This window comes from Orcinus orca, chromosome 3, assembly GCF_937001465.1.
Source record: "Orcinus orca chromosome 3, mOrcOrc1.1, whole genome shotgun sequence".
In the NCBI taxonomy this organism is placed as follows: Eukaryota; Metazoa; Chordata; class Mammalia; order Artiodactyla; family Delphinidae; genus Orcinus; species Orcinus orca.
Genome location: NC_064561.1, coordinates 167,089,741 through 167,117,665, shown reverse-complemented (window position 1 = coordinate 167,117,665; position 27,925 = coordinate 167,089,741). Strand labels below are relative to the sequence as shown.

Here is a 27,925-nt window from a genome sequence, read left to right as displayed (position 1 = left end):
GCAACAGTGAGAGGCCCGCGTACCGCAAAAACAAACAAACAAACAAAACACAACTTAAATTTTATCTATGACTGAAGACTGCAATGATCTGGTGATTTGTTAAAACCAACCTTCCACCCTTCCACACCCTGGCACAATATTAAAACAAAACTAATATTTATTTTAATGTGGAGTTTCAGCCCTGAGGCCTCTCTTTATAAAGAGGATTTTTTTAAATTTTCTTTTTAAAAATTTTATTTCTTTGGAAAACAATGAATATTTTCATGAACACCTTTAATAGGAACCAATATGAAGATCAAACATTGCTTTTAAAATTTGGGACTTACATATTGAATTTGATATTATCACATTTATTTCACTTTTCTCAGAGGGTAGGAAAAACAAATGTGTTTTGGCATACAGTTTAAAAAAGAAAAAAAAGAGCATTTTAATTATAAGAAGATGGAGTCCAGAAAGTATTCTCCTTTTTTCCTTAAAAGGAATGAGAAGTCTGCGTGTTGCTATTGCTCCTTGACATAAAGACAGTGTCTTTGTTTTATGTCCTCTGTGTCTGAATCCCGCAATGCCATCACAGCAGAGTGTACTCTACACGACTTTAAATGATGAGAGTCTCAATAGGCACTTTAGTGGAATTAAGAAAAATCTAACACTCTTCCACCGTGATGCCACATAGCTATCTTCGTTCTAGGTTGTCATGTCAGTAAATTGTATTTAATAGGCCTGAGCTTGTCTCAGTGTGTTTCCAAAATAACAAAACAAAACCAAGCAAGTACACATTTTAGGAATTACCTTGTGTTGGCAGAATAAACCAAAACTGACAATATGATAAATATAGCAACTTGCTAGAAACCAAATAATCAAAGGAATCTTGTCCTAGAAAGCCCGGTATGTGTGTTTGTGTGTGTGTGTGTGTGTGGTGTGTATGTAGAAGCGTGATCTCTATTTATGTTCCTTTCTCTTAAATTTCTTTTGTTGGTTGTGTTTTAGCCTTTGCTTCTCCCCTAAGTGACTTTATCAGTTTTATAACTCTCTTCTTCACCAAACATGTCTGCCAAGACTTTAAATTGCGGTCCCCAGTCTGTTAGATAGGTGTAGTCCTGGTCTGCTTCCATGGTCAGAGATTCTATGGAGCTAAGAGAGTCGGCTACTGATCCATTGCCTTCATAGGCATATGTCGCCAATGAGTCGTATGGTGGGGCGGTGGGGTCCATATCATTTTCCTGTAGCCTTTGATTAATGAAATCCCTTATGTCTGCATTATCTTCCACTGGTGGTCTCTGACGAGGCAAACAGAGAGAGTCTGGTTTTATATCCCTGCGAATTTTGTTATCTTCAATCACCTTTGGGTTTCTCAGAGCACCAATGTCGAAAGCCTGGGTGTCTTCCTCCCCGCCTCCTTCATCATCATAATGGATAACATTGTCTCTGATGTCTTCTTTAGAGGTCATCAGGGTGTCTTTCTTCTTCTGCCTTCGCAGAGCTACATACAGCACAACTATGGCTAGAACAAGACAAAGATTGCAATATGAGAATATGTCAGCCCATCTCTCCATAAAAAATAAAATTGATCAGGGCTGGCTGAGTGCTTTTAATGGTATCCTATTACTTTCAAAGTAAACATACTGTAATCTATAAGGATCATATCTATGTTGACTTTTTTTCATTGTTTAAATTCAATTTCATTCTGGAATTGCAGCTAATATGTAACCACAGCAAAATTATTCACAAAATCAAACCATTGTAGCCTTATATTTAACATGTATTGTATTTAAATATCTCAGTGTCAGGTAAAAAGTGTGAGTTACAAAATTTAAAAAGAAAGAAAAGAATGTTTGTTTCAATCATACAGAGAACTGTATAGTATTGAAATAATAAAACTTGAATATTGTTTGCCCATAGCTAACACTTAGATATTATCCATATCTATATTTCTCAGTTGTTAACATTACTGTATTTATAATGCAATAAACACAAATCACGTGACAATCACTTTTAAATGCAATAAACAAGAAAGAGAGAGAGAAAGAATATAGAATATAAGGGCCTTAGCTTTTCAAATTATGTCAACTAAGACCACAAATTATTTACATTTATGTGTCCTACCATATTGAGATAGTTTCCAAACCAAATGTCTAGTATTCAGGTTACCTTCTTGAAGCAAGATAATATTTTGAAATACTTAATTTATAGACCCTCATTATTGAATAGCTTTGTTCCCCATTAACTCACAGCCATCATTACATCAATAGTGTTTATTTTTTTCTGGGAGTAAATAAGCACAGATTCACACCATGAAGTCAGTGCTCAACTTTGCCTGGCGTAATACTCCCCTCTCCTCCATAGTGGTGGCAATAGATTGAAAGCCAAAGTGTTTGGTTTACCATAACAGAGTCTGGAAGGAAGACTCTTGTCATAGGATTAGAAAGTAGGAGACTGCATGATGACAAAAGCCCATTTATTCCCTCTTCTTCCAAAATTAAGGAGGAAGACAGAGGAGATATAGGTAGAGCTTCTGTACAACGGGCCTTGCAGAGATGTTTAGCACTCTGCACTCCTTCCAGGCTTTAGGCAAATCTCAGAACTAAAAGCACTATTGTTTGTTCACCCAGAGAGTGTGTGAGAGACTGTAAACCTCACAGAGAAACCCTGCATATTTATAAAATGGCTTTAGAGTATCTATGGCTGAGAAAGAGACTAGTTAGATGTGCTTGAAGGCCAAATAGAAGTTCCTAAGCACCGCAAGATTCTCACCCTAAAAAAAGACATAAAAATGGCTAAGAATGTGCTGGAAGATCTAAAGGAGTATGAGACTGGCTAAGGAGATCAAAGAATAGATGGATTTGTAAGCAGACCCCACGGCAAGACTAAGAGTGTCAACATTCCCAGCTGTGTACTAGCAATTCACAGCTAGGAGCATGGTGGACACCTGGTAAATATCTGGATGAATGAGTGGCAGATGACAGTATGTGATAATGCTAACCTAAGCAACATGAATTGTTACTCTGTAAGAGGGCCAAAGAGGACAAAGACGAGCATCCAGAATGTACCAAATCATGCCTAGGTGGATATGGAAATCCTCTGGGACTCAGACAGCCCCTAGACAAGAGTATGAAAAAGAAACGCTTGTTTTGAAGTTAAACACCTAATTGATTTTGATCAGCTTCAGTGTGAGAACACTATTTTGCATCTTCCCTTTTAAAGGGGTTTATATCATCAGCACAAACAGATGTCAGATATAATTTATAATTCTAAATTTTAAGGACATAAAGAATACTTTGTTCTACACATCAAGGTTATTTGCATGGAATTAATATCTGCATCATGCAAATTGGACTAGAACTTTACCCTCCAAACCAAAATGAGCTTCTGACTCAGAGAATGTTCTTCACAAATTGGTATATAATGCCTTGTACCATGCTTTACACCCTGGTACGTTTTTAAAATTCTATTTTCTAGCCTAGAGATAAAGGTAGGTATGTACATTTGTCAGAATATTTTGGTTAAATAATAAACATGAATATAGAAGCTGATCCCACAGTGCCCAACTGTACTTCTGTTGCAATTTTAATTTAAAGGAATGCTTAGAAAAATAGAAAGTCTCTCTTTGCTTTTGTGAATCTGGCAGCGAATGAATAAATGAAATATAGTCAGCTGGACAGAGTTGATGGAAGAGGGAAGCCCCTAAAGTAGGTTTTTATTCTCACAGAGATGTTACAGAATACATTTACTTCAATCCTTTCCCTTTGCTGCACTTCTTGATATTTCACTGTGTTCTGTTCTGTTCTAGTGGGAATGGTTAGAGTTTTTGATGTGAGGAGATCTGAGAAAAGTGGAATAAGAATTGTGTCTGGCCAGCACTTTAGACAGAAAAAAAATTTGGAGGTACTTTTACCTTCTACTTCTTTCCTGTTCTTTCGCCTTTCTTTCTTTCTTTATCAAACTGTTATTTGACAACTACTGTTCATCTAGTATAATTTTAAAGGTTATACAACACTTTATTAGGCAGCAATAATTACTAGGCTGTAAAAAATGAATTTAAAAGCGTTGCTGCAAATGAGATATTTGTCATAGAAAAGTTCATCGCAGCAAGTGTCACAAATTGTTATTACTTGAAAATTCTCTAGGGCTTGAACATACTTTTATATTTTTGATGATGTTATTGATTTATTTCTATTGGTATACTTCCATATGGAATAAAATAGAAAATTAATACTCATAATATAATTAACTTTAATAATAATTATATAATTCAGTATAGATAGATAGTCTTCCTTCTATCTAGATGTAGCATCTCAATGAAGAAAAAACTGATTTACATGGTAAAATAAGGAGTGAGATACACAAATAAGGGAGGGGTAGAGAGAGAGAGAGAGAGAGGGAGAATATGTGATTAATATTGAAACCAACCTAAGAGTATAACAATGCACAGTAGGATTGCAATCAAAGCCCCGGTGCTAAGTCCTACAGGAAGAAAAATTGCTTCCACGTTACAAGACAGGATGGTACCATCAGAGTCACATCTACAAACTCGAATAGTCATTGTGTTTGTGCTGCTCTGGACAGGATAACTGCTGTCTTCTATTACAACCGGGAGGAAATACAACTCTTGCTGCCTGCGGCTGTATCCATTTCTTCGGGTTACAATGCCAGCTGTGTTGTCTACAAAACATGACATTTATGATAAGATGGTTACCATGAGTATCACTTGAAATCTTCAAGTTGGTATCTGTTAAACAGTAGGAAGCTCTTCTTGAATCAGTAAAATACATCCATATTTTAATTCTTTCTTTTATCATTATGAAAGCTGCCAAAATGTAATCAAATGTATTCAAAGCAATCCTTAGGAAAACAAGAAACATTAATCTTGTCTGGTGTACGAATTAAATTTTCTATTCAGAAAGAATAGAACATTGTTTACAAGACAAGAGTATGTTGTGTTGACAGACTATTTTTTTCTGACATCAAAATCTCACAGAGAAAAAATACTTCAGTGGATGTTTCCTTACATGATTAGAAGAACCAAGATTACAAAGGATGAATCAGTATAACATCTTACCTAAGAACCTGTTCTTTAAAATTGACAAATATCAATATAATATTTCAGATAAAGCTTGATTTTTTATTTTTCCCTAATCCATATCTATAATACATATATATATATGAATATATATATATTTTTTTCACTTTTGCAAAACAGCATAAGAAACATGGAAAGGAAAATAAAGTGTGTGAAAAACATCGGTTCATTAAAATTTTTAAATATCATGAATTATAATAATCATCACTTTAATATAATCACAAAATTAAATCATTTTAATTTTGATATAATCAACGATACAATATTTACTTGGAATAATCCAAGGCAATAAGAATTTAAAATTTTATATTAGTTCCACTAATATTTCTATTGAAAGTGTTGTTTTGCATGCACTTGTTCTTCTTTTTTTTTTTTTTTTTTTTTTGCAGTACGCGGGCCTCTCACTGTTGTGGCCTCTCCCGTTGTGGAGCACAGGCTCCGGACACGCAGGCTCAGCGGCCATGGCTCACGGGCCCAGCCGCTCCGCGGCACGTGGGATCTTCCTGGACCAGGGCACGAACCCGCGTCCCCTGCATCGGGGACCTGCGCCACCAGGGAAGCCCCATCTTCTTTTATTTCTGTACATAAAAGTGGAATTTTTGTTTTATTCATAACACTATTTCATTTTTTGAGTCTATTGAAGTCACTCCCAGAAACATTTTGCTGTTTTCTGGAAATGTACTAACATTTAGTCCATTGTAGCCATACATGATACCTACTTTGGAATCAGGTAAAATAATTTTAGAAAGATATAGTACTCATTAAAATACAAGTATGTCAGAAAAATGTTACTATATCAATAATATTCCATTCATTCTATTTGTAGATTATAATTTCAACAATGAAAAATTAGGCACCTTCTTTATACCCATTTCAGTAGGAAGCACAAAACTGAGAAAACTTTATGTGATAAGATAGAATTTGGCAGGGGAATATCTATTTTTCATTACACAGAGGATATTTTTAAATTGAGAAACAAAATATAAACCTGCCAAATGTCTATTATAATATTCCCAGTAAGAGTCAGTGGTGTCAGGCACTTGGGTTGACAGTAGAAATAGAAAAATGGGGACTAGTTGAATCAATATTGAAATCTTCAGCCATTGATGGTTGTATACTTGAGTCTGGGGAAAGGAACCGTCAAGGATTAAAGCCTGAAACCTGGGTGAAAGTGATTAATAGAAATAGGAAGTCAGAGCCTCTGGTGTATTTGCACTTAGGGAGCTAGGGGTTTGATATTCTTGAACATGTTATGTCAAAAGGCAGTCTCCCCTTTTTTAAAGATTTATTTTTAACCCAGTATTATTATTGATATGTGACCATATAGAATTCATTATGCTGTCCATGGTGGGGAGAAAAAAGACAAATTAAACCTCATTTTCACCCATAAAATGGTTTCCATCAATTGACAGATAAAGAAAATGCGATATATATTGTATATACACACAATGGAATATTATTCAGCCGTAAGAAAGAAGGAAACCCTGCCATTTGTGACTACATGGATGAACCTGGAGGGTATTATGCTAGTGAAATAGACCAGACAAAGACAAATACTGCATGGTAACACTTATATGCAGAATGTAAGAAAAAAAAAAAAAGAAAAAAAAGCAGAATTTATAGAAATAGAAAGTAGAAAAATGGTTGCCAGGGGCTGGGGGTGGGAGAAATAGGGAGAGGTTGGTAAAAGGATACAAACTATCAGTTATAAGATGAATAAAGTCTGAGGATGGTTACTGTAATTGATAACACTGTACATTATAACTGAAATTTGCTGAAAGAATAGAACTTAAATGTTCTCACAAAAAAAAGAAAGGTGAAAAAAAGTGTCTGTCCATTTAAACAAAAAAACTTACAGTTACACTTAAAATATATCAAGATAAAACAGGGGATATGGTAAATGGCATGAGTGGCAAATACATGTTCAGATCATGAAAAAATACTATACTTTGAGGCAAGATGATCTGATTCATATTATTATGATTAATCATATATAGATTCTCCAGCAAAGATAAAATGGTGGAAAATAGTCAATACTTTTGTTCCTGAATGATGTGACCATCTACTTATTTACCCAAGCCAATGATCTAGAAGTCTTATTAGTTTTCTTCTTCATCATATTTATATATGGAATCTAAGAGATCTAGAATGAAGCTCTATGTATTCTATCTCCAACCACTCACCTCTATCCTCACAGCCATTACCTTAATCCATTGGATTATCCTAATCCAAGACTCTCTCATCCATTTTCTACAATAGTATCAGAAATAGTCTTGTATCCTTCTATTGTCTTTTCCACACTGCATCCAGACTGACTTGCTAAAGTGCAAATCTGAATATGTTAAACTCTTGTGTAAACCTTTCAAAGACTTCTCAGGTCATTGGATTCAAGTTATACACTTTTTAAATGATTTATAGACAGGTTGACCTATGGTTCAGTTTGACTTGGACAGCCCTGTTTTAGATGTGCTGCTCTAATTAAAATGACAAACACTGTCCACTGCTATTCTCAAACATACTCCAGTTTCCATGATAAAACATGTAGTATCCCTACCTATTAGACCTTTCATAATTGGGACCTTATTTCATTCCCAGCCGTTACTCACATTACATTATTTGATGACGCAAATCTTATTGAATTTCCTTCTGTGACTCTAATTTCCTTCCCCCAAGTATTTGAAGAAAACTAACTTTAACTTTCTCAAAGCATCCTTTGATTCCTATCAATCATCATCATTATATCATCCATCTTATCACTTGCTCATTTGTTCCATAAGCATAGAATCTAGCAAGAATTAGCTTTTCTCTACCCAATATTATGAAATCAGGAGTTTTTATTCCCGATATTATGTCTACAGAAACTTAGAAGAGATAAAATATCTAAAGTCACGGAACAAATAAAGTCAGAACAACTGATCAGTACTTAGCCTTATTATATCTAATCCAGTGTCCTTTATATTTTTGTAGATTTTGGTAGCAGCAGACGTGATAATATTAGTATTAGTGATAGTGATGGCAGTGATGGCAGAAATGTAAGTGTAGTTATGATGGCAGAGGTGGTAGCTAAAATTACCTTAAAGGTAATAGGTTTTAGGCATTGTTTTAAAGGATTTGCATACATTATTGTATTTAATAAATGAACCATGAGGTTAATTTAACTATGAGGTTGAAATTCTTTAGTATAATTTAATATATCGATAATCTGCCATTAAGTAGTAATGCAGTGGGAGTGAAAACCTATATCATTCTCATTACAAAGCCTGTATTCTTGACCTGTGCCATACCATGTGTTATTCAAATAAAACAGTTACTTGTATGTACAAACAGTGCATGTAGAACAAATGATATATTTAAAACATGAAAAGTATTCAATTTCCCAGATAGCCTATTGTTTGTTTGACTCATTAAGGGAATGTCCATATTATAAATGGAAGTAATTTGCCTCATTAGATATAGTCTATATAGGTTAACATTTCGTTTACTGCTAGCCATAAAATTCTGTATTTCTTATATATGCATTTCTATATTTTATGAGCTTGAGTGCTTTTAGGAAGAGCATGGATTTCTACCTTTGTGTCCTTTTACAAAGTTGCATGATAAAAGGTAAATTTTTATGTGGTTAAACTTACTTCTGAAGTCACGAACTGTAAAATTTGGTTTGATGGCAGCTTCAGGTGATAATTTAAAGGAGAATTGCTGCCCAGCAGGTGAAAGATCTTGGTCTGCAGCGCTGACTATCTGAATTATCTGAAACAAAGTTGAGATGAGACTTGAAATCAGTCATCAGTTTCAAAGGGAACTCTACGCACCAGGCTAATAAGTTTATTTAATGAAACATGCAAGTAAACAGAAATGATATTTTTCAAATTCATATCAGTAGGCCAATTACTTACAAATATTTTTTATAAACAAGTAGCTAAATATTTACAGTTTAATAATAGCAGGTACAAGTATAGGGTATGGGCTAATTCCAAATCGATATCTACATAACTAAAAAGGTTAATGCCATTGAAAATTCTCACTAATAAGCAAAATAAAATTAAAATGTACTGGCTTGCATTTTAAATTACATGAAATAAATGCTTTCTAACCTGATTATTTAAAAGTCCTTGCAAAGCAAAATTTTAGTATCATTATGTTTGTGAGAATGAGTTTTATTTTCATAACTAAGTAAAATGATGAGAAAGAGATACACAGGATGTAGATCCGTTTTTGTTGTTATGTTTCTTTTCCCCCAGTGGATAAGATACAAATTGTGTTTTCATAGAATTTTTTTTCTTAAGAAGTAAGTATGACTAACCTTGTTTCAAAATTTTTCCTAAATTGTTCCCATAAGTGTGTAACCTAAGTAGTTAAAATTCTGATACTTCAGTGAGATGCCCTTAAGAATTTGGAGGTTAACTTCCAAGGGCCAAACTATGAAACTGATAATTCACTATATATGTAAGCAAATCAGAATGGCTTTGAGGTATTTATTTATTAACATATCCAATGGTTTTGCATCAGGAAGAATTTCAGGAAGTGTGTGCCAAAGAGGATAAAAGCAGTGTGCTGCTCAGGTGGCCACACTCTTAGACTAAGTTTGAATTTGCCAGAGGAAGACCTTAGATTTCAAGTATGACATTCTGCTCCCAGCGGGCAAAGCCTGCATCCTGTACTCTTAGATTGATGCCATTAAACATGTCAGTTATTTACCCCTTTTTGTTTTTATTCCATGGTTGAAACCCAGTCTTATGACTATGATCTACCTTCCCATATAGCTGTGTGTGCTCGTAGGCACACACAGAAACACACAGGAACACACAAATGTATACACTGGGGCTTCGAGTGTCTAGTGCAGTACTAGTAGTTTGTATTTTGACAATGGGTCCTCTAACGAGAAATTCAGTTCCCTATTTTAGTGTAAATCAGTCACACAGGATCTCTTTAGTCTTTAGAATTGTCATGGATTCAACACCGAAGGCTAAATATGGCAATTTAGTCAAATAATTACCATACAGACCCTGTAAAACTTCAACTTTCCTTCACATGTGCTCAGATTACTATATCTCACCCCTAAAATTTCTTTAAATTTTTGGGAATTAATTTGTGAAGTTCTGTTTTGTTTTGCCTTTGCTATCAACTAGCACAATTATTTACTAAATTAACATCAAAACTTATCAAGAACATAACTTTACAATGAAGAAATATCCTTTAAAACAGCATACGGAGATGAAATTTTTGGTATAAACTGGTACTTATCTGTAATTGACACTTGAGAGTTATTGCCCTAAGTAAAACAACTCCCATACTTCATTGGTTAATCATATAAATCACTATTGATTTATATAGCATCATCTTTCTTTTCTCTTACTTCTTTTGAAGATAGATAGACACACAGATAGATAGATAGCTAAATAAATAAACCATACGTACATATATACATGCATGCATATTCAATTATAGTCCAGAAGAGATAGATAGTTCCTATGCATAGTTTCTAGACAAGGGTCAGGATGGCTGGGGTCAAAAGCAGAAAATGCTCATATACTACATTTCAGACATTTCAGGGTTATGTTTTGTATGTAAATAAGATGCAGAATGCCCAAAAAAAGAGCTTCCAATGTCCCCACAGATTCCTTACCACTTTGTCTAAATATAAGAAAATCAAGTTATCTCTAATAACTTCTACTATTCCCAACTTTTTAAACTCTTTAATTTACTGGAGAAACATAGAAGCATTAAATAGAGTTCTATTTCCAAAAGGCTTTCACTTAGTGCATTACAAAATTCTGATTGCTGTGAAATCATTAATGTTCCTAAATTACCTAAAAATAATGGATTGGATTTTTGGGTGGCAGTAGAAGGCTCTGAAAAGTGGAGAATAGCTAAGTTGTAGAATTTTGGTAAACCTCTTATAACTCTGCAAATAACCACTTCAGGTTATTTATTCATGTAGCATCTACTATTTCAGACAATAAATCAGGCACTGGGTTTACCCCATGTAAATTTTGGATGCATTTAAAGTGATAAAGCATTAAAACTTTAAAAAAATGTATTTCTGTATCTATTCAAAATTAATGATTCAAATTTATCACTTGGTAAAATATGATGAAGTCATACTGTAATAAAGTTAATACTTTCCCCAAATTATCAAAAGCAGTAATAGAGAAGCACAGTCCACTAGAAGTTTCTGTACTGATGGAAATACTCTACATCTATACTGATAAAGACGGTAGCCACCCATCTCATACAGCTACTGAGCACTTGAAATGGGGCATGTGTGAATGAGAACATATACTTTAACTTTTATTTAATATTAATTTAATACCTATAAGGCTAGTGAACATCACAGGGTTAGAACTATGGGACAAATATTCCATGAAGCAGTAGAAAACATTCAAATTGAAACAAATACTAGATATTATAAAAGGAACTTTTTCAATAAAGATACCATTTTAAATATTGAGATATTTCTTCAAGTAAGAATTAAAACTTCAAATTTACTTAAATGAGTAGTTATGCTATTTAAAGGTAATTGAAATAGACAGCAAAGCAAAGCATACTGATGTATTTTTCTTTTGGAACCTAGGTATACAATATTGGATTAATTATATTCTTGTTTCATATCACACTCTTAGCATTTGCTCATGCCTGGTTCCTATTATATTATATTATGTTATATTACATTATATCATATCATATTATATATTCACTCATTCATTTATAGTAGTGTAGAAAAAAGCTAGCTACCCACCATGATCCACATAAACTCTAGGATTTTGACGATAACGTTTATCAACTATATGGTTCTTCCTCATATCCTCTCCCCACTAGAACCTCCCTCCATAGCAATACTTAATAAGAAAATGTAATTCAGATATTTTGAATAACCCAGATGCTCTACTCAAGGCCACCAGAGAAAGCTTTCTATTTTTCAAGGGCTTAAGAATTTTTATGCACCCTTCATAAAAGCATGTGAGCAAAGCAAGAAATACTATAGAAGAATGTAGTCTAAAGTTTCTTGCTTCCTGGATTTATAGTCACAAGGTCTTTAGAAATTCCACAGTATACAAATGGAAAACAGCAGAATCTGCAATCCTAGAACTTTTAGTTATACAAAGAATATTCACTAGGCCATCATCACTTTATCCCCTGTGGTATTAATTCCACATCCAAAATATACCATTAATTCAAAAGAATTTACTATCTTTTATGGTTTCTTTTATGAAGACATAAGATCCATGTGTGTATATTCATGCAAGGTCATATAACCTAGAACACATGCATATAGTGGGTGTTTATACACTCTTAATTAACAATATTGATAAGATACCTGTCCTGGTTTGGCATTTTCACACACAGCTGTCTCATATGGCACAGATATTTCTGGAGGAAATTCATTGACATCTAGGACATTAATTAATATGTTGACTCTGCTGGTTAATAATGGGTTACCTGTTAAAAACATAAAAGCAGAAAAGATGATTACAAAATCTGATCAGTTATTGCTCTTATAGTAAACAGCAATAACATTTTTAAAAATCAGCATTCATATGGAATCCAAATGACCTTTTCTTTACGGGAAACTGAGGCACTGTGCCAAATATAAATGATGAAAAGATGGATTTACAAGCAGACAATGCTATATTTAAAACAGATAACCAACAAGGACCTACTGTATAGCACAGGGACCTCTGCTCAATATTCTGTAATAATCTAAATGGGAAAAAAATTTGAAAAAGAATAGATACATGTATATGTATAACTGAATCACTTTACTGTACACCTGAAACTAACACAACATTGTTAATCAAATATACTCCAGTAAAAAATAATTTTTTTAATTATAAAAAAAAGATGAATGCTGACGCTATCAATGTCATGCTGTCAGAGCACCAGCTTTGCACTATACCGGTATTTATCCCTGAAAATCAACACCAAAGTTAAGGTCAAACATTTAGCTGGTATTTCATCACAAGTGTAGCCATTATACCAAGGTTAGTTCACAGGATCAATCTTCACTAATAGTGATATTTTTCACTGGATAAAACATATGTTTTTCCATGTTGTGTCTATAATTTTATTGGGTAGTATCATCTACATATTTAAATAACTCTCTCAAAATGATTCCTCCAAAAAAGGATGATAAACTCCAAGAATGAAGGAGAGATTGCTTTGCATAGACGAAAATTAAAATAAATTTAAGGAAGTAAAAGTAAGAGATAGATTGTGGAAAACTAAGATGCACCCTGAAATTACTTGCTGGTGATAAGAAAGGAAAGAATAAACAGCCTTTCCTTCTTGAAATATCAAAAAAATTAGTTTGAAAAATTATCTCTGCCAAAATTCCATCACAATTTTTAGCCCCAGCCTGTGATATATCACCGGCCTCTCTGTCATTTGCTGAAGAAGACCAGAAATAATTAAACTAATAAGGCATAACATAATGCACATCTTTCAACTTATTTATTGTACCTAATGAAGTTATATAGATGGATAAAGGGCCCCAAATTGTCAAAGGATCTTGTCCAAAGTCACACATCTAGAGGGATGGGGAGTTAATATTCAAACCCAGGACTATGGAAATCCAAATATTATGTTCATTCCACCAGACCTTTTTAAATGATTGGTTATTGTGTTAGATTCTTCATCTGCAGTGCCACTGAAGATTCATAATGTTAGGATTCTTATAGATCTCTATCTGGATGCTTTTAAAGAATGAATACAAATCTCACCACATGACTGATTCTGACAAGCTTACAATATTCTGCTGTGCTAAAATTTATCTAAAAAAATAAAATGCACCATCAGCCATAGCTTAAGAAATGTTCACATATTCATATATGACACAGTGAAATCCAACATTGTGTACCAGTACAGGCACAGATAACATAAAGGGAAGAGAAATGGTATATTTTGTAATATGGGTTGTGTTTATAGAAGGTGTATTGGTAATCTTGGAGAAGGATGCAAAAAATATCTATTTATTCAAAAATTAATATTGGTTACATGGCACTATTTTATCTGGTAGAAAAGGTTTGTTCAGTTTTCACAAGTTATTTAATCTTTCTTCAACTCGTGATATTAATAGGTGATAATTCATAAGTTTTTTAGTTTGTTGTATCAAATGAGTATTCTACAGAATGTTAGATTAGTTTTGGTAAATTATCATTACTCTTATCACCAACTGTAATTTGTGGAGATGATCTAGCTCATCTTCTGTTATTGATATTAAGTACTCATATATCATAAAATACAGATAAAATCAACAATTTGGTTAAATTTGGTTCATTTTCCTAAACAAACTATAAATTCTCAAAAACTACAGCAAAATCAATGCCTAATACTTCATAATACTTATAATGTACCCATATTCTAAGACACATTTCACAGGTAAGCTCATTTAGGTTTCACAGGCAACTCTAATATAAAGACCATTATTATCCTTTATTGTATATGGAACTCTGAAGAACAGAGGGGGAATGTAACTCTTCCAAAAATTCCAAGTTAAAAGTGGTAAGATGGGTTTTGAATCCAAGTGTTCTAGTTTCAAGTCCATGCTCTTAAACTCTATTATATATTAACCTATTCAACTTCTGTACAATGTACAAATCAGCCTCTACTTCCTATTTTACTTGGTACATAATTTACAAGTCCCAAGGACATATGAAGAAGAAAGTGTTTTTTTTCCCCTCAGGATTATAGTTTTATTTTAAGTTAGTGTGAGGATGGGGCAAGACTTCTCTCAAAATTATGTTTATAGTACAGATTTAATTTTATAATGTATAAATGTTATTAATTCAAGCTTATTTTTACCCTTGAAAAATTCCCTTTTGGTAGTTTTAAATATTTATCCTCCTGCAATATAGATTTGAACATCTGTCCCAATGAGTACTATGGTTCAAAATATGATCAGTATTGTAACATCTTATTATTAAAAGTGTTTCTCAAAGGTGTGCTTTTGGTATTTTAGCTAAGACAAATATTTTGTTGTGGGAGATTTTCCTGTGCACTGTAGGATTTGTAGAAATACTGAATTTTAAATGTCACTAGTCATCACTGTGGAAATTACAAAATAAATGCCCAAACAAGAATAGAGGAAAAACTATAATAACAACAAAGACAAGTTATTCATACTGTTGAAAATGAGTGATGGGTTTATGGGTTTCATTATATAATTCTCTCTTCTACTGCATATTTGTAAAACTTTTTATAGTTAAATGTTTAAAAATGCCACCTTATATTTGTAAATCTGTCTGGGTACATAGTAACTTTTCTGTTTGAGAACTACTATACTCAAGCAAGCATTGATCTTTTCACAAAGTAATATATTTATTAGAGTAATATATATATATATATGTTTTCATTTATAATTCATTAAATTATGTGAAAAATTAATGACATTTCCTTTCTGACTCATCTAATCTTTGAAAGAGCAATGACGAAATTTGTTTAAACTTGATTTGGCATGAGCATTATTATCTGAATCTTTGCCAAATTAGAAACTAGTTATCATTGAACACTTAGAAAGTAAATTCAATTATGAACTTTGAAATATTAAATAACCAAAATCTTACACAATTAATTGCTGTGTTCTTAGTAGTCAAGCCATTTAAACTCCAATTATTACTGACCCATGTTGCTTATATTAAATAACTAGCTTATTAATAATTTTGGGCTCAGATAAATAATCGATAACTAATTCTATTTTTGTCCCTCATGACTTCAAGAATGTTTTGTTAGATCTTCTTTCTTTATCCTTGGTGATATCTCAATCAGATCCCATAACTTTTTGAGTCAATTTGAGTTAGAACTGCCTTATTAGTAGTATTTTAAAGCATGGCTTAAACTAAGAAAATAAAAAAAATTAAGGCCAAATTATGAAAATCAATAATAAAGGAGTAGTGAAATACCATAAGTGAAATACATATTATAAATTAATATTATAAATTTATGTCAAAAATTTAGTTGACATAGATGAACTGGACAAATTCCTAGGAAGACATAAATTGTCATACTGACCCCAAAATTAAAGAGAAAATCTTAATAGACCTAAAACAAGTGGAAAAAATTAAGCTGTAATTAAAAATTTCCCCATCAAGAAAAAGTCATGCCTTCATGGCTTCACTGAGAAAGTCTATCAACTACTTATAAACCACATAATATCAATTCTTTGCAAACCCTTTCAGAAAATAGAGGAGAAAACACCAGCTTATTCATTGTTTCTTAATGCCAAAAGTCAATTTAAAACATCAGAAAAAAAACCAAAGCATGGGGCTTCCCTGGTGGCACAGTGGTTGAGAATCTGCCTGCTAATGCAGTGCAGGGGACACGGGTTCGAGCCCTGGTCGAAGACCCCACATGCCGCGGAGCAACTAGGCCCTACTGAGCCTGTGCATCTGGAGCCTGTGCTCCGCAACAAGAGAGGCCGCAATAGTGAGAGGCCTGCGCACCACGATGAAGAGTGGCCCCTGCTTGCCACAACTAGAGAAAGCCCTCGCACAGAAACGAAGACCCAACACAGCAAAAATTAATTAATTAATTAATAATTAAAAAAAAAAAAACCCAAAGCATGGACTAATATCACTCATGAACACAGGTACAAAAATTCCTTAACAAAATATTAGCAAGTTGATGCCAGAAGCTTATTAGAAAACTAATGTATAATGACCAAATAGCATTTATCCTATGGATGAAAGGTTAGTTTAACATCTAATAATAGTCAATGTGATATATCATATTGACAGAAGAAAGAACAAAAAAATCACACAGCCATCTCTATAGACTCAGCATTAGCATTTGAAAAAATTTATCCATCCATGATTTTATAAAAAATTCTCAACAAATAATGAATAGAAGGCAACATCTTCAACCTGACATAGTCCATCTATAAGAAAACCATAGCCAGTATCCTACTCAGTGGTGAAAGGCTAAATATTTTCTCTTTAATATTGAGCACATGGCAAGAATGTCTGCTCTGACCACATATTGACCATTGCACTAAAGGGTTTATCCAGTGCAAACAAATAAAAATAAAAATTTAAAAAGTATTCAGATTGAAAAGAAAAAGTATTTTTTATCAAAAAATGACAAGACCCTGTATGGGGGAAACCCTAAAGAATCCACAAAACACTTATAGATCAAATCAAGTATATTAAGGCTGTGGGATAAGACAGCAATATAAAAAAAGGCCATTTTATACCTAATATACTAGCAAAGAAGAAACTGACATAGAACTGAGAAAAATTCAATTCACAATAGAATCAAAGATAATAAAATATTTAGGAATAAATTTAGCAAAATAAAGGTGGGACTTATAAACTGAAATTCACAAATCATAGCTGAGAGAAATAAAATGGATTGCTGATGGAAAGGATCACTGGCAGAAATACAGAGTTGTACAGTCATTTTGGAAAATACATTGCAATTTTCTTTAAACCTTAAACATGAACTTATAAGCCAACAACTCCACTCCTAGGTCTCTCCCCAAGAGAATGAAATGAATGTCCACAAAAAGCCTGTATATGTGAATATGTGCATGGAAATATTATGCATATAGTCCCAAACTGGGAACAATTCTAATGTCTATCTTTTGGTGAATAGATAAACCGTGGCATATCCATACAATAAAATTCTTCAACAATAAAAAGGAACAAAACAGTGATACGTGCTACAACAACATGACTGAACCTCAATTATATTATGCTTCATTGATTAAGAAAAGAAGACTGGCATCACTCCTTACTTGGAGTTTAATTAGCCGCAGAAAGTAAAATGTTTCAGTGCCTTTGGGTTTCTGAAGTACAAGAGCTTTCTGAAGATTCCAACCCCCAGCTGTCAAGTCTTCCAGACTTCCTGGGGCAGATATTAAGATGAATTCTTTTAAAATTCCTGACCCAGGGCTTCCCTCGTGACGCAGTAGTTAAGAATCCACCTGCCAACGCAGGGGACATGGGTTCGAGACTTGGTCCGGGAAGATCCCACATGCTGCGAAGCAACTAAGCCCGTGCGCCACAACTACTGAGCCTGTGCTCTAGAGCCTGCGAGCCACAACTACTGAGCCCGTGTGCCACAACTACTGAAGCCTGCATGCCCTAGAGCCCGTGCTCCGCAACAAGAGAAGCCACTACAATGAGAAGCCTGTGCACCGCCATGAAGGGTAGCCCCCACTCACCACAACTAGAGAAAGTCCGCGTGCAGCAACAAAGACCCAACGCAGCCAGAAATAAATAAAAATAAAATAAATAAATTTATTTTTTTAAAAAAAAGAATTCCTGACCCAGAGAAACTCCATTGTAGTTTGTTATGCAGCAATGGATAAAAAATCCCTAGTGATAAGAAATATTAAAATATATATTAAAAGGAAAGAAGTGTTCTAACTATGGGGCTGCAGCTGCAATGGGCTCCTCAGGGCACATTGGCCGTTGTGCCAGGAACAGCATTCATTTCCAGGGGCCACGCAGGAACTTTGCCCCAGGGGTCTGCTGCTGGGAGTGGAACTCCCACTTGGTTCCAGGTCTGCACTTCCAGCAAGGCTTCTACTTCCAAGGAGACCGAGGCAGCTATCAGCTCCCACAGTCCCCAGGCCTCCTGGAATGGCGTCACCACCCTTTGGAACCACATGTCACCCTGTCCTGACTCGCAGGGCCTCTGAGCCCACCTACCTGCCTTCTGTGGCTGTGGGTTGGGAATGGGTTGGGGTCTTCTGGGACACAGAGACTGGCCTGGGGGGACTGACTAACAAGTCCCAGGAGGTTGCTGGCAGTTTCTGGAGCTCCCTTTCCCCATCATCGGCAGATGGAGATCACAGCTACTCCCAGGAGTCTTAGCCTAAGTCAGCCCCTGCCTGGGAGCTCCTGGCCCCACTTCAAAGCCTGAACCTTGGACAGCCAGTCGTTGCCGGTGGCATCTGCATGGACAAGGTGTGGTCAAGCCAGAGGCCACGTGGGTCTTCGATATCCTGCTCCCCTGCACACAGGCCCACTGCCTGGGGTGCTGGTGCCTTAGCAGAAGGGCTGAGGTCTTCCTTCTGGACTTCATTAAGCCTTTTTCAGCATCCAGTCCATTCCAGCTATATCATGCCCAACATACTCCGGGTGAGCACAGAGGCTGAGAAGAAGCAACTTACCAGGAACTCCAAGGCCCAAATCAGCAGGATGGGATGCCTATAAAGCTACTCACAATTTATTCATTAACTATGTACATATCTATGTGTTCCGGAGAGTATAATAAACCATAGGCATCAATGAGGTATAAGATAAAGTCCCTGATACTAGGAAGTTCACATCTGAGAGGATCCCTATACAAATAGATGAAATACAATATAGTCCATGAGGTCAATAAAATAACATTTTCAATGTAAAAATGTTTCTTATTTTTAAATTCCAATTTTGATATGTGATGTTAAAATTTTCTGTACATATCTAAAATATAATTTTTATCCAAATTTCAACCATTAGGTGAAAAGCTCATCAAGTGGTTTTAATTTCTGGAGAAAAATTAGATACTAATTAAGGAAAAAAAAAGCCTGACATTGTTTTGTATGTGATTTTGATAGAGCAATTTTACTGGTTTAAACTACTCCTAAATAGTTTGATTATGGTAGTATACCCATAATCAGCTGAAAGTTTAAAATAAAATATAAACTATAACAACAAACTTGGATTCTATTATATTGACACATCATATAATAGTGAGAAAAATGGTATCATTTCTAAATTAAGTCCATGACTATAGTGGTGTTAATGATTATTATTTCCATGTATACAACACATTGAAGGCTTTATAAAATGGTTGAATATTTATAAGTGCTTCCTTCTTCAAAGTATGTGTTACTTTTCTGCATTATAAGTACTAGTAAATTGTTGCCAATACTAGTATAAATCAAAGATACCTTTCTTTGAGAATACAAAATATTGATAGTTTCTTATAGTTACTCAGGGGAAAAAAAAGGGAAATATTAAATAGTACATAAACTACCTAGACTCATACATGCAAAGTAACATATTCATGAAGTGTAAGAGAAAGGCAATTATTTGAGAAAAAATAGGAAAAAATAATGTCTTCAATCCATAATTGAAACCAATGGTTTTATTTAGTCCTCAGAAGTCAACTACGCTCTCTGAGTACGTACATGTCTTCATAGTAACATTAAGCTGTTTTATTTCCACAAATCCATGCTAATATTTAGGGAATTTAGCACACTGGTTCCAACATCAGTATCCATTAGATGACCTAGGTATCTTGTTTAAAATGGAGATTTCTTGGCAATAATCCCAGAAATTCTGATTCAGTGTGTCTTGAATGGGGTCCAGGAATACTGTCCCAGGTGATTCTGATTCAGGTAACAATTAAGAAGTTGAAGAACAGTAGTAAAAAAGAAAGGGCCAACCTGCATGCCTATTCTCAAATGTGCATATGACTTACAGTGCCCTTTTGAAAAAAGACTGGCCAAATTAGAAAGAAATGTCTGCGGCTCAAACACTGCAGAGAATCCAGACTCACCCTTGTCTCTTGATCCTGATGAGGTTAACCTCGGTCACCCAGATGGATACAATGTAACCCAGCCAGTGCTGGTTTACAGGAATGCAGGTCCCTTGCATAACTACCTTCCAGACTCACCGGATGGGGAAAGTTGGAGAAGTGATATATGTCTCTTTGGACATATGTTGAGCTAGGGACATATAGTAGAAACAGCAGAAATGAGGATGGGCTCAAAAACCCACTTAAAAAACTTTGTAATTTCTCCATGTGGTATTTAAGGCTCTGTTTGATAAGGCCTCAGGCTTCCTTTCTTTTCTTTCTTTCTTAAAAATGGAGATATAATTGACATGCAACATTATATTAATTTAGGTGTACAACACAATGATCTGATATTTGTATCGATCCTGAAATTGTTGCCTGAAGCAGGGGTGCGAGGTGTGCAAAAAGGAAATGTGATCAAAGTGTACAGACTTCCAGTTATCAAATAAATAAGTCCTAGGGATGTACTGTACAGTATGGTGACTGTACCTAACAATACTGTATTCTATATGAGAATAGAGAGGAGATCTCAGGCTCCCTTTCTGAATGCATTTTCTTTAGCCTTCCCTACTCATTCTGGGCACCAATTGCACCACCTTACTTGTGATTTCTCATCTGGACATGAGCTTTAATACCTCTCTGCCTTTGCTTAAGATGTTTCCTCAACCTAGAATACCCTCCTTTCCTCCTTTTCGGTATCTTCTTCATCTTTTAAAGACTCAGCTCAAATGATAATTCCTGTGTGACATACTATGCTTATGTCTTCAAAAATAATTATTATTTTAATTATTTTTTCTCTTACAGAACTTTGCATTTTGGTTGCATACTTATGAATTCAACCAGATTGTTGTCTTTTTCACAAAATGTTCAGGCCTAGTAGTTAAGTAGTATGGTCTCTAAACTTTCTTCACTTTTTGAAAGACTTGTCTAGTTGTCAAGAAACACATCAGGTAGGCAACTTTCTCAAATGGCTCCCGAGAATCCCCACTTCCTGATACCCACATGAGTTACCTCCATGTAATTCTTTGCCCTTAAGTGTGGTCTGGATCTAGTGACTTGCTTCTACTAAACAGAATGGGGGATCAGCGATACCGCTGATGTCAGAAATGACATCTTATCACTTTTGCAGGGGAGCAGAACTCTACTTCAACAAGATAAATCCAGGGAGTCATCTGACTCCTGCAACTCCTTCTTCTTCCCTTCTTTTTTCTCTGCTGATGCCAAGGCTGAAGCAGCAGCAAGAGCTGCAGATCTTTCCCGCGGAGATGGGCACTCTGGCCAGATGGCTGATACCCTGAGCAGTGACTGATATCTTCAGGGTTTTTTCCTTTCAGCTCACAGGTGACCTTGCTGAGCCAGGCTGTCATCCACCTCCTTGATGCCCACACTGTCCAGGGTCTTCTTTATGTCCTTGAAAAAGGCATTGCCGCTAAGGGCAGCCAGCAGAGAGGAAGCCATATAGTGTCGGTAGGCAAAAATCTTTCCATATACAGGGAAATTATCAAAAAGGATTCTTCACAATAAAATCATTAGGAACTTTTGTAGCTTGAGTCTTATCTAGTAATTAACACTTATTGGATAGAGATAGCAATCTACCTACCTACAACCCTGGCACACACATAATATTGCACACATATTTCCCTATTCTCATACTTTGAGTCTGTATTTTATTTCTAAAATGCAAATGCACTATAGATTTCTAATAGGTAAGCAGTCCAACGAGCTTAAATGTAGGTGGATAGATAGATCGATAGATGCCAAGGCTAACAATAATTTCAGCTTAATTATATGTACAATGCAAATGTACATAAAAATTTTTACTATAGTTTACTTTAATTATCTATGTATGTAAAAATCACCTTGACTAATTTTACTATTAACTTATTTAAAAATGAAGCCTAAGGAGGTGAAAATGTGTCCCTGTGAAATTGTGTTTTGGAGTGTGAGTCCTGGGCTCCTGTCTTAGCTTGGTCATCATTTGCTGTGTGACAAATGGAAATAAATCTTAGCCTCTATTTCTTCACTCTTACAATGTGGACAGTAATAAATTGAGTGAATGTATATAAAGCTACTATAATAGTTTGGTTTACTAATTTATAATATTATCACTTACAATTATTATAGAAACATTAGGTACTTTCTTCTCGTTTGGTCTGAGAACACCATTTCATGGCTAACTATTTGGCACACAGGCAGAAGAAATCCTTTAAAAAATTCTACCAAAAAACCTATTTATTTTTGTTTAAATCCTTCATTACTTAATGACCACAGTTCGGTCAATATAAACCTTTTGCAACTTTCCCTTGGAGGCTATATGAGAGTGCACTTAAGTCTGAAGTCCCTGGAATTCAGCATAATTTGCATAGTTATAACTAACTAAAATAATTTTGGGGGTCAGTTTCTATTCCTAAACTGTCCTTAAGAACAGACTTCAGTCTTAGTTTTAACCCACAACCATTAATACTTTTCATGTAAATAATGTTCTATACAATTTATAAAAAATTAGATGAAGTTATGTTGAGCCTAAATTATAGACAATAATCTCAGTTTGATTTTCTGTATATATGAAGATGATACTACTTACATTATGTTGAAGTAAAAAGAAGCTAAAGCAAAGTAGCTCTAATGCTACATAACCTTAAAAGTTACTCAACAATTTAATCCTAACTCATAATGGTATACTTACACATAACATTTTCCGCAAATATAGCATGCAGTAAGTCTACCACTGATTTTTGAACTCTTCCACAATAGAAACAATCTATTGTCATCTGGATAATTAAAATGACCAAGAAAAGAAGAATTGTCTTTGGTATCATCCATTTATTTTATATTTATATAAAAGTTCTAAGGCTTTAATGTAGTTATCTTTGTCTAATGATATGTGTTATAATAACACCAAAACAAAAAAGAAATTAGAAACATTTGCCTATTGGAAGTTTCTGATAATTTGAATGAAGTGATTTTGGGGGGCTTGCGTTTTTTTTAATTCTCAAGACTAGTATAAAAACAGCAAATCAATAATGCATAAAAGAATTATTAGTAGTCTAATAAAACTATTTGGACCTTGGACTATAGCAACACTGATTAATGACTGCTTTTTAATTAATTGGAAGTTGTTCAATCATTGTACCATTTCATTTCACCTGAGAGTTTTTATAGAAGGGTCAGGGCCAAAACATATGCTAGTTCAATCTGCAGTAAGGTACACTTAAACAATTATGTTCCACTTGGCAGGGCAAGTGTGGGTTATTTATTTCTCAGTCATTCACCATAATGAGAGTTTCCTGCTGAGGCTGGTTAATTTGATCATTGAAAGCAGCCTTATGTATTAAAATATAAATAAAGTTTACTTTCAAACTCTGTGAACTGAAACAAAACAAGACCCACAATAATCTATTCTTATTGCAGAATCTTTAATTACCATGTGATATATACTTAGCCTCTTTCTTTTTCATGGAGGTGTATAGCGTTCATCCTACCAGACTTCCTTGAGGGTTCTAAATTCCACACAGTAGTCTTTGAATAGACAGTGGAATGGACGAGGGGTAGATATTTTAGAAATATTAGCTTGGCAGCCCTTTTACATTGTGTGTATGTATGGATTATGGTCTAAGTCTCAGTTCTGCATGTGTCCAAGTGAGAGCCAACATAACTTATGAGAATCCACACAACGGGGTTTCCTAATTTGGATTTAGGTAAAAACTACATCCAGCAGGTCAGAGAGGAGCCAGCATGTGCCCTCATTATATTAATAATTAACAAAATACAGTTTTCGAAGTTTGAAAAATCTAAGCTTTTAAGGAACAATGACACTTGCTTGCACTGTATGAATGCATACTCCTCTGCCATTTTCCAAATGTTTGGAGCTCAGGCTCTGACTGCAGGTAGCAGACCTGCCATGATGGGTGCCCTCACACCATGATGATGGTTTTGGTAGCTATAGTAGCTGCTGGGGAGAAAGAGACCTTTTAGAGTTACAGTACAGAGTGAATAACTAGCTGCAGACTTTCATCTTGAGTTAAGATACTGGACCTAATACTCCTCCTTCTAAAAATATGCACGTTTTGCATGTGCATTAATAGAAAGGGTAGGTCGCACAAGATAGTTTTCTAATGAAAAATATTCTATTATGGACAATACATTTTTGATAAGTAGAAATTTTTTGAATAGTCTACCTCTGGTCAGTTATCACTTACTATATCCAAGTTAATTGAGAGTGACTATAATATAGTCGATAGAGGTCTTATAACCCATAACTTAGACATCTCATTTTTACTCTATTTGTCAAAGATCTTAGAATACTAAAGTTTATTTTCTAACTATATTATAGTTAAGCTTTCCTCAGTGTTATGGATGAAGGAAATAATTCAGAGTTGAAATAACCGAAAGCATGAAAAGAATGATGAATAACATATGTAACTGTGATATGGGAGAGAAGAAAGATGCCTAGCATGAAAGGAAACTTCAGGAAAACAAGTTAAAGAGAACTGGGGGACTGGCATTGGTTCTGCTCTCCTGATAGAATGTCTTCTCAGGCAGCTGACTGGAGGATCAGCTCTCAGAACCTAACAGAGCAAGGAGGGCAGATTTGAAAGGAGACAGCATGACAGAGAAAGTATATGGTAGAGGAGCAGGCTGTAATGTACCTGTTCAGCATGACCAGGGTATATGAATTTCCTCAGGGTCTAGTGGACAAAACAGAAAGCTGGAGTTGAGAACTCATGCTATTAATTCATCCAAGAAAGCCATCTGCTACACAAGGGGACCTGGAATTAAGAAGCTGTAAGTTCTACCACTGGGTGCCCATATCAAGTTCATGGGCAAATGGGATGCTCAGAGACCCCAATACCAAATAACTCAAAAATCACATGAAGAGAGTATTTGGGCAGTCCATTTAGCCAGGTTGCAGTGGCAACCAGGGGAGCACTCTCTGGGGGGCAGATAAGAGAGATTTATGTGATTTATGTTGCAGCAACATGGATGGACCTAGAGATTATCAAATTAAGTAAACAAAGTCAGAGAGAGAAAGACAAATATGAGATATCGCTTATATGTGGGATCTAAAAAAATTATACAAATGAACTTATTTCCAAGACAAAAATAGACTCACAGACATAGAAAACAAACTTATGGTTACCAAAGGGGAAAGAGGGTGAAGGGATAAATTAGGAGTTTAGGATTAAAATATACACGCTACTATATATAAAATAGATAACCAACAAGGACCTACTGTATAGCACAGGGAATTATACTCAACATCTTGTAATAACCTACAATGGAAGAGAATGTAAAAAAAGAATATATATGTATATATATATATATTTATACATATACATGTATAATTGAATCATTTTGCTGTACATCTTAAATGATCACAACATTGCAAATCAACTATATTTCAAAAAAATAATCTTTAAAAGAGAGATTTATGAATTTTACTTCTCTCTCTCTCCTTCTACTCCAGCTGGAGAATCTTTACCTCCATTACCAAGGAATCAAAGTTCCAACTTATGGTGTCATTGAGTTCTTCAGTTATCTATTGTTGTACAACAACACATGACCACAAAAATATAGTTGCTTGAGATAATTACAATTTTAGTATTTCTCCCAATTTTGTGCATCAGAATCTGGGCAAGATTTGGCTGAGTATATATTCCACTTCACATGGTAATGATGGAGGTTACATTGTGGTATTCAGCTAGCAAGCAGCCTGGCTAGAGGTTGCAAGATGGTTTTACTTACATATCCAGCGCTCTGGCAGGTATGGTTAGAAGGCTGAGCTGAGCTGGGATTGTCAACCTGACCACAACATGTGACATGGCAGCCTCAGAGCAGTAGTCTTCTAACATAACAGAAAAGTAGTCCAACAAACAAGACAGAAGCTGCATGTTCTTTTATGCTAAATTTACCTTTAATAATCAGAATAATGTAAAAGTAATGAAATCATCTAAAGGCATCATTAAGGCCCGGGAATAGGTGTCTGATTATGCATGTTTGGAAGCAGTTTTTGAAGATTAACAAAATTGTTTCCCGTTTACACCCACTGAGTTGAGACGGACCAAAAACCCCTCAACAGAAATGTTCACAGTTAGCTTCTCCCTGCACTGAAAGGTGACATTAGCTGTCAGAGTACTTGTACCAGAGGCACGAAAGAAAATAGGAGGAAAACAAAATGAAAGATACTCAGAAGGGATTTCCTCAAATCTTTCAAGAGAACCTAAGCAGAAGGACTGGTACGATGCACTTCTGTTACAGACAACTATGTTGATAGCCAAGGTCTCCACTCCCACCCTCATCTGTTACCTTTGGAAGTTGTGATAATATCCTGAATTGTCCAGCCAAAGACATAAGACCTATAATCACTCTCAGTCTAAAGGATCACTTCTGGACCAAGCAGAAACCAACACAAGGAGTAATTCCTAACCATCCTATAGATTCTGAGTGAAGAATTGCACTTGAAGGATTGCACTTAAAACTCTTGTATATTTCACAATGATGTTCGTAACAAAATACATTTTAATGAAAGGAGAGAGAGAGAAGAGGGGTGAATTTAAAAATTCTCTCTTCAATTTCAGAAAATATTTCAGAAAAGATGATTTCATGTGATGGTTATTTCCTCCTGCCTGGTCTGTGAAGCTCTCAATAATATATACAGGGATGAAGACGTGGAAAGACGGAACTCCGGTGGATTTTTGAGGTTACAGGGTGGAAAAGGATGAGATCTCACCATGAAATGCACTGCTAGATATTCATCCAGTCCTGCAAACAGGGCTCACTGGCAGCTGTCACAATTTTTCTGAACTTATGCCATGAGGAAAAGGAGCCGGTTTCTGAGTTTCCCCAAGAGACCACTTGGCTGTCAGTCCGAAAATGAAAACGCCTCAGCAGGGATTCATTTAAGAGTGTGAAATCCAAAGAACTGCAGTATAACATTGATTCCGTCCATGCCATACTTACTAACTTTACTCGCAATTATGGAGAAATTATACTGCGCGGTGCTTTCTCTGTCTAGTAATTCACTAGTAGAGATGGTTCCTTCAGTTGCATCTATTGTAAAGTAGCTGTCCCCATCACTCTTCCAATCTATGAAGTACCTGTATATAAAAAAGAGTAGATGCAAATGTGCAATGATTACACATTAATCATGATGGCAGTCAGGCTAACTTGACACAGTTCCTTATTTTTCTTCCTGCAGCTATTACCTACCTTGCAATAAAGAAGAGTATAAATGACAGCTTCTTTATCACAAAGTCAGTATGCTCAAGGGGAAACTGGAAATAATGAAAGATTTAGTACTCCTGCTGTTCGTATTATTTTAGGGCCTTGACACCTTGAAAGCTC

At 35.0% G+C, this 27,925-nt stretch overlaps 1 protein-coding gene across 1 annotated transcript in view; it reads right to left on the bottom strand.

The window, feature by feature from the left end:
* Positions 1–256: 256 nt before the first annotated feature.
* CDH12 (cadherin 12) overlaps positions 257–27,925 on the bottom strand; it is a 977,416-nt gene continuing 949,747 nt past the window's right edge. The window contains exons 10-14 of the mRNA XM_033440164.2: positions 27,542–27,678; positions 12,393–12,514; positions 8,707–8,824; positions 4,408–4,659; positions 257–1,501 (exon numbers count right to left, since the gene is read on the bottom strand). Coding sequence (XP_033296055.1) covers positions 1,002–1,501; positions 4,408–4,659; positions 8,707–8,824; positions 12,393–12,514; positions 27,542–27,678 — 1,129 coding nt within the window. The 3' untranslated portion in view covers positions 257–1,001. The remainder of the gene's footprint in view (positions 1,502–4,407; positions 4,660–8,706; positions 8,825–12,392; positions 12,515–27,541; positions 27,679–27,925) is intronic.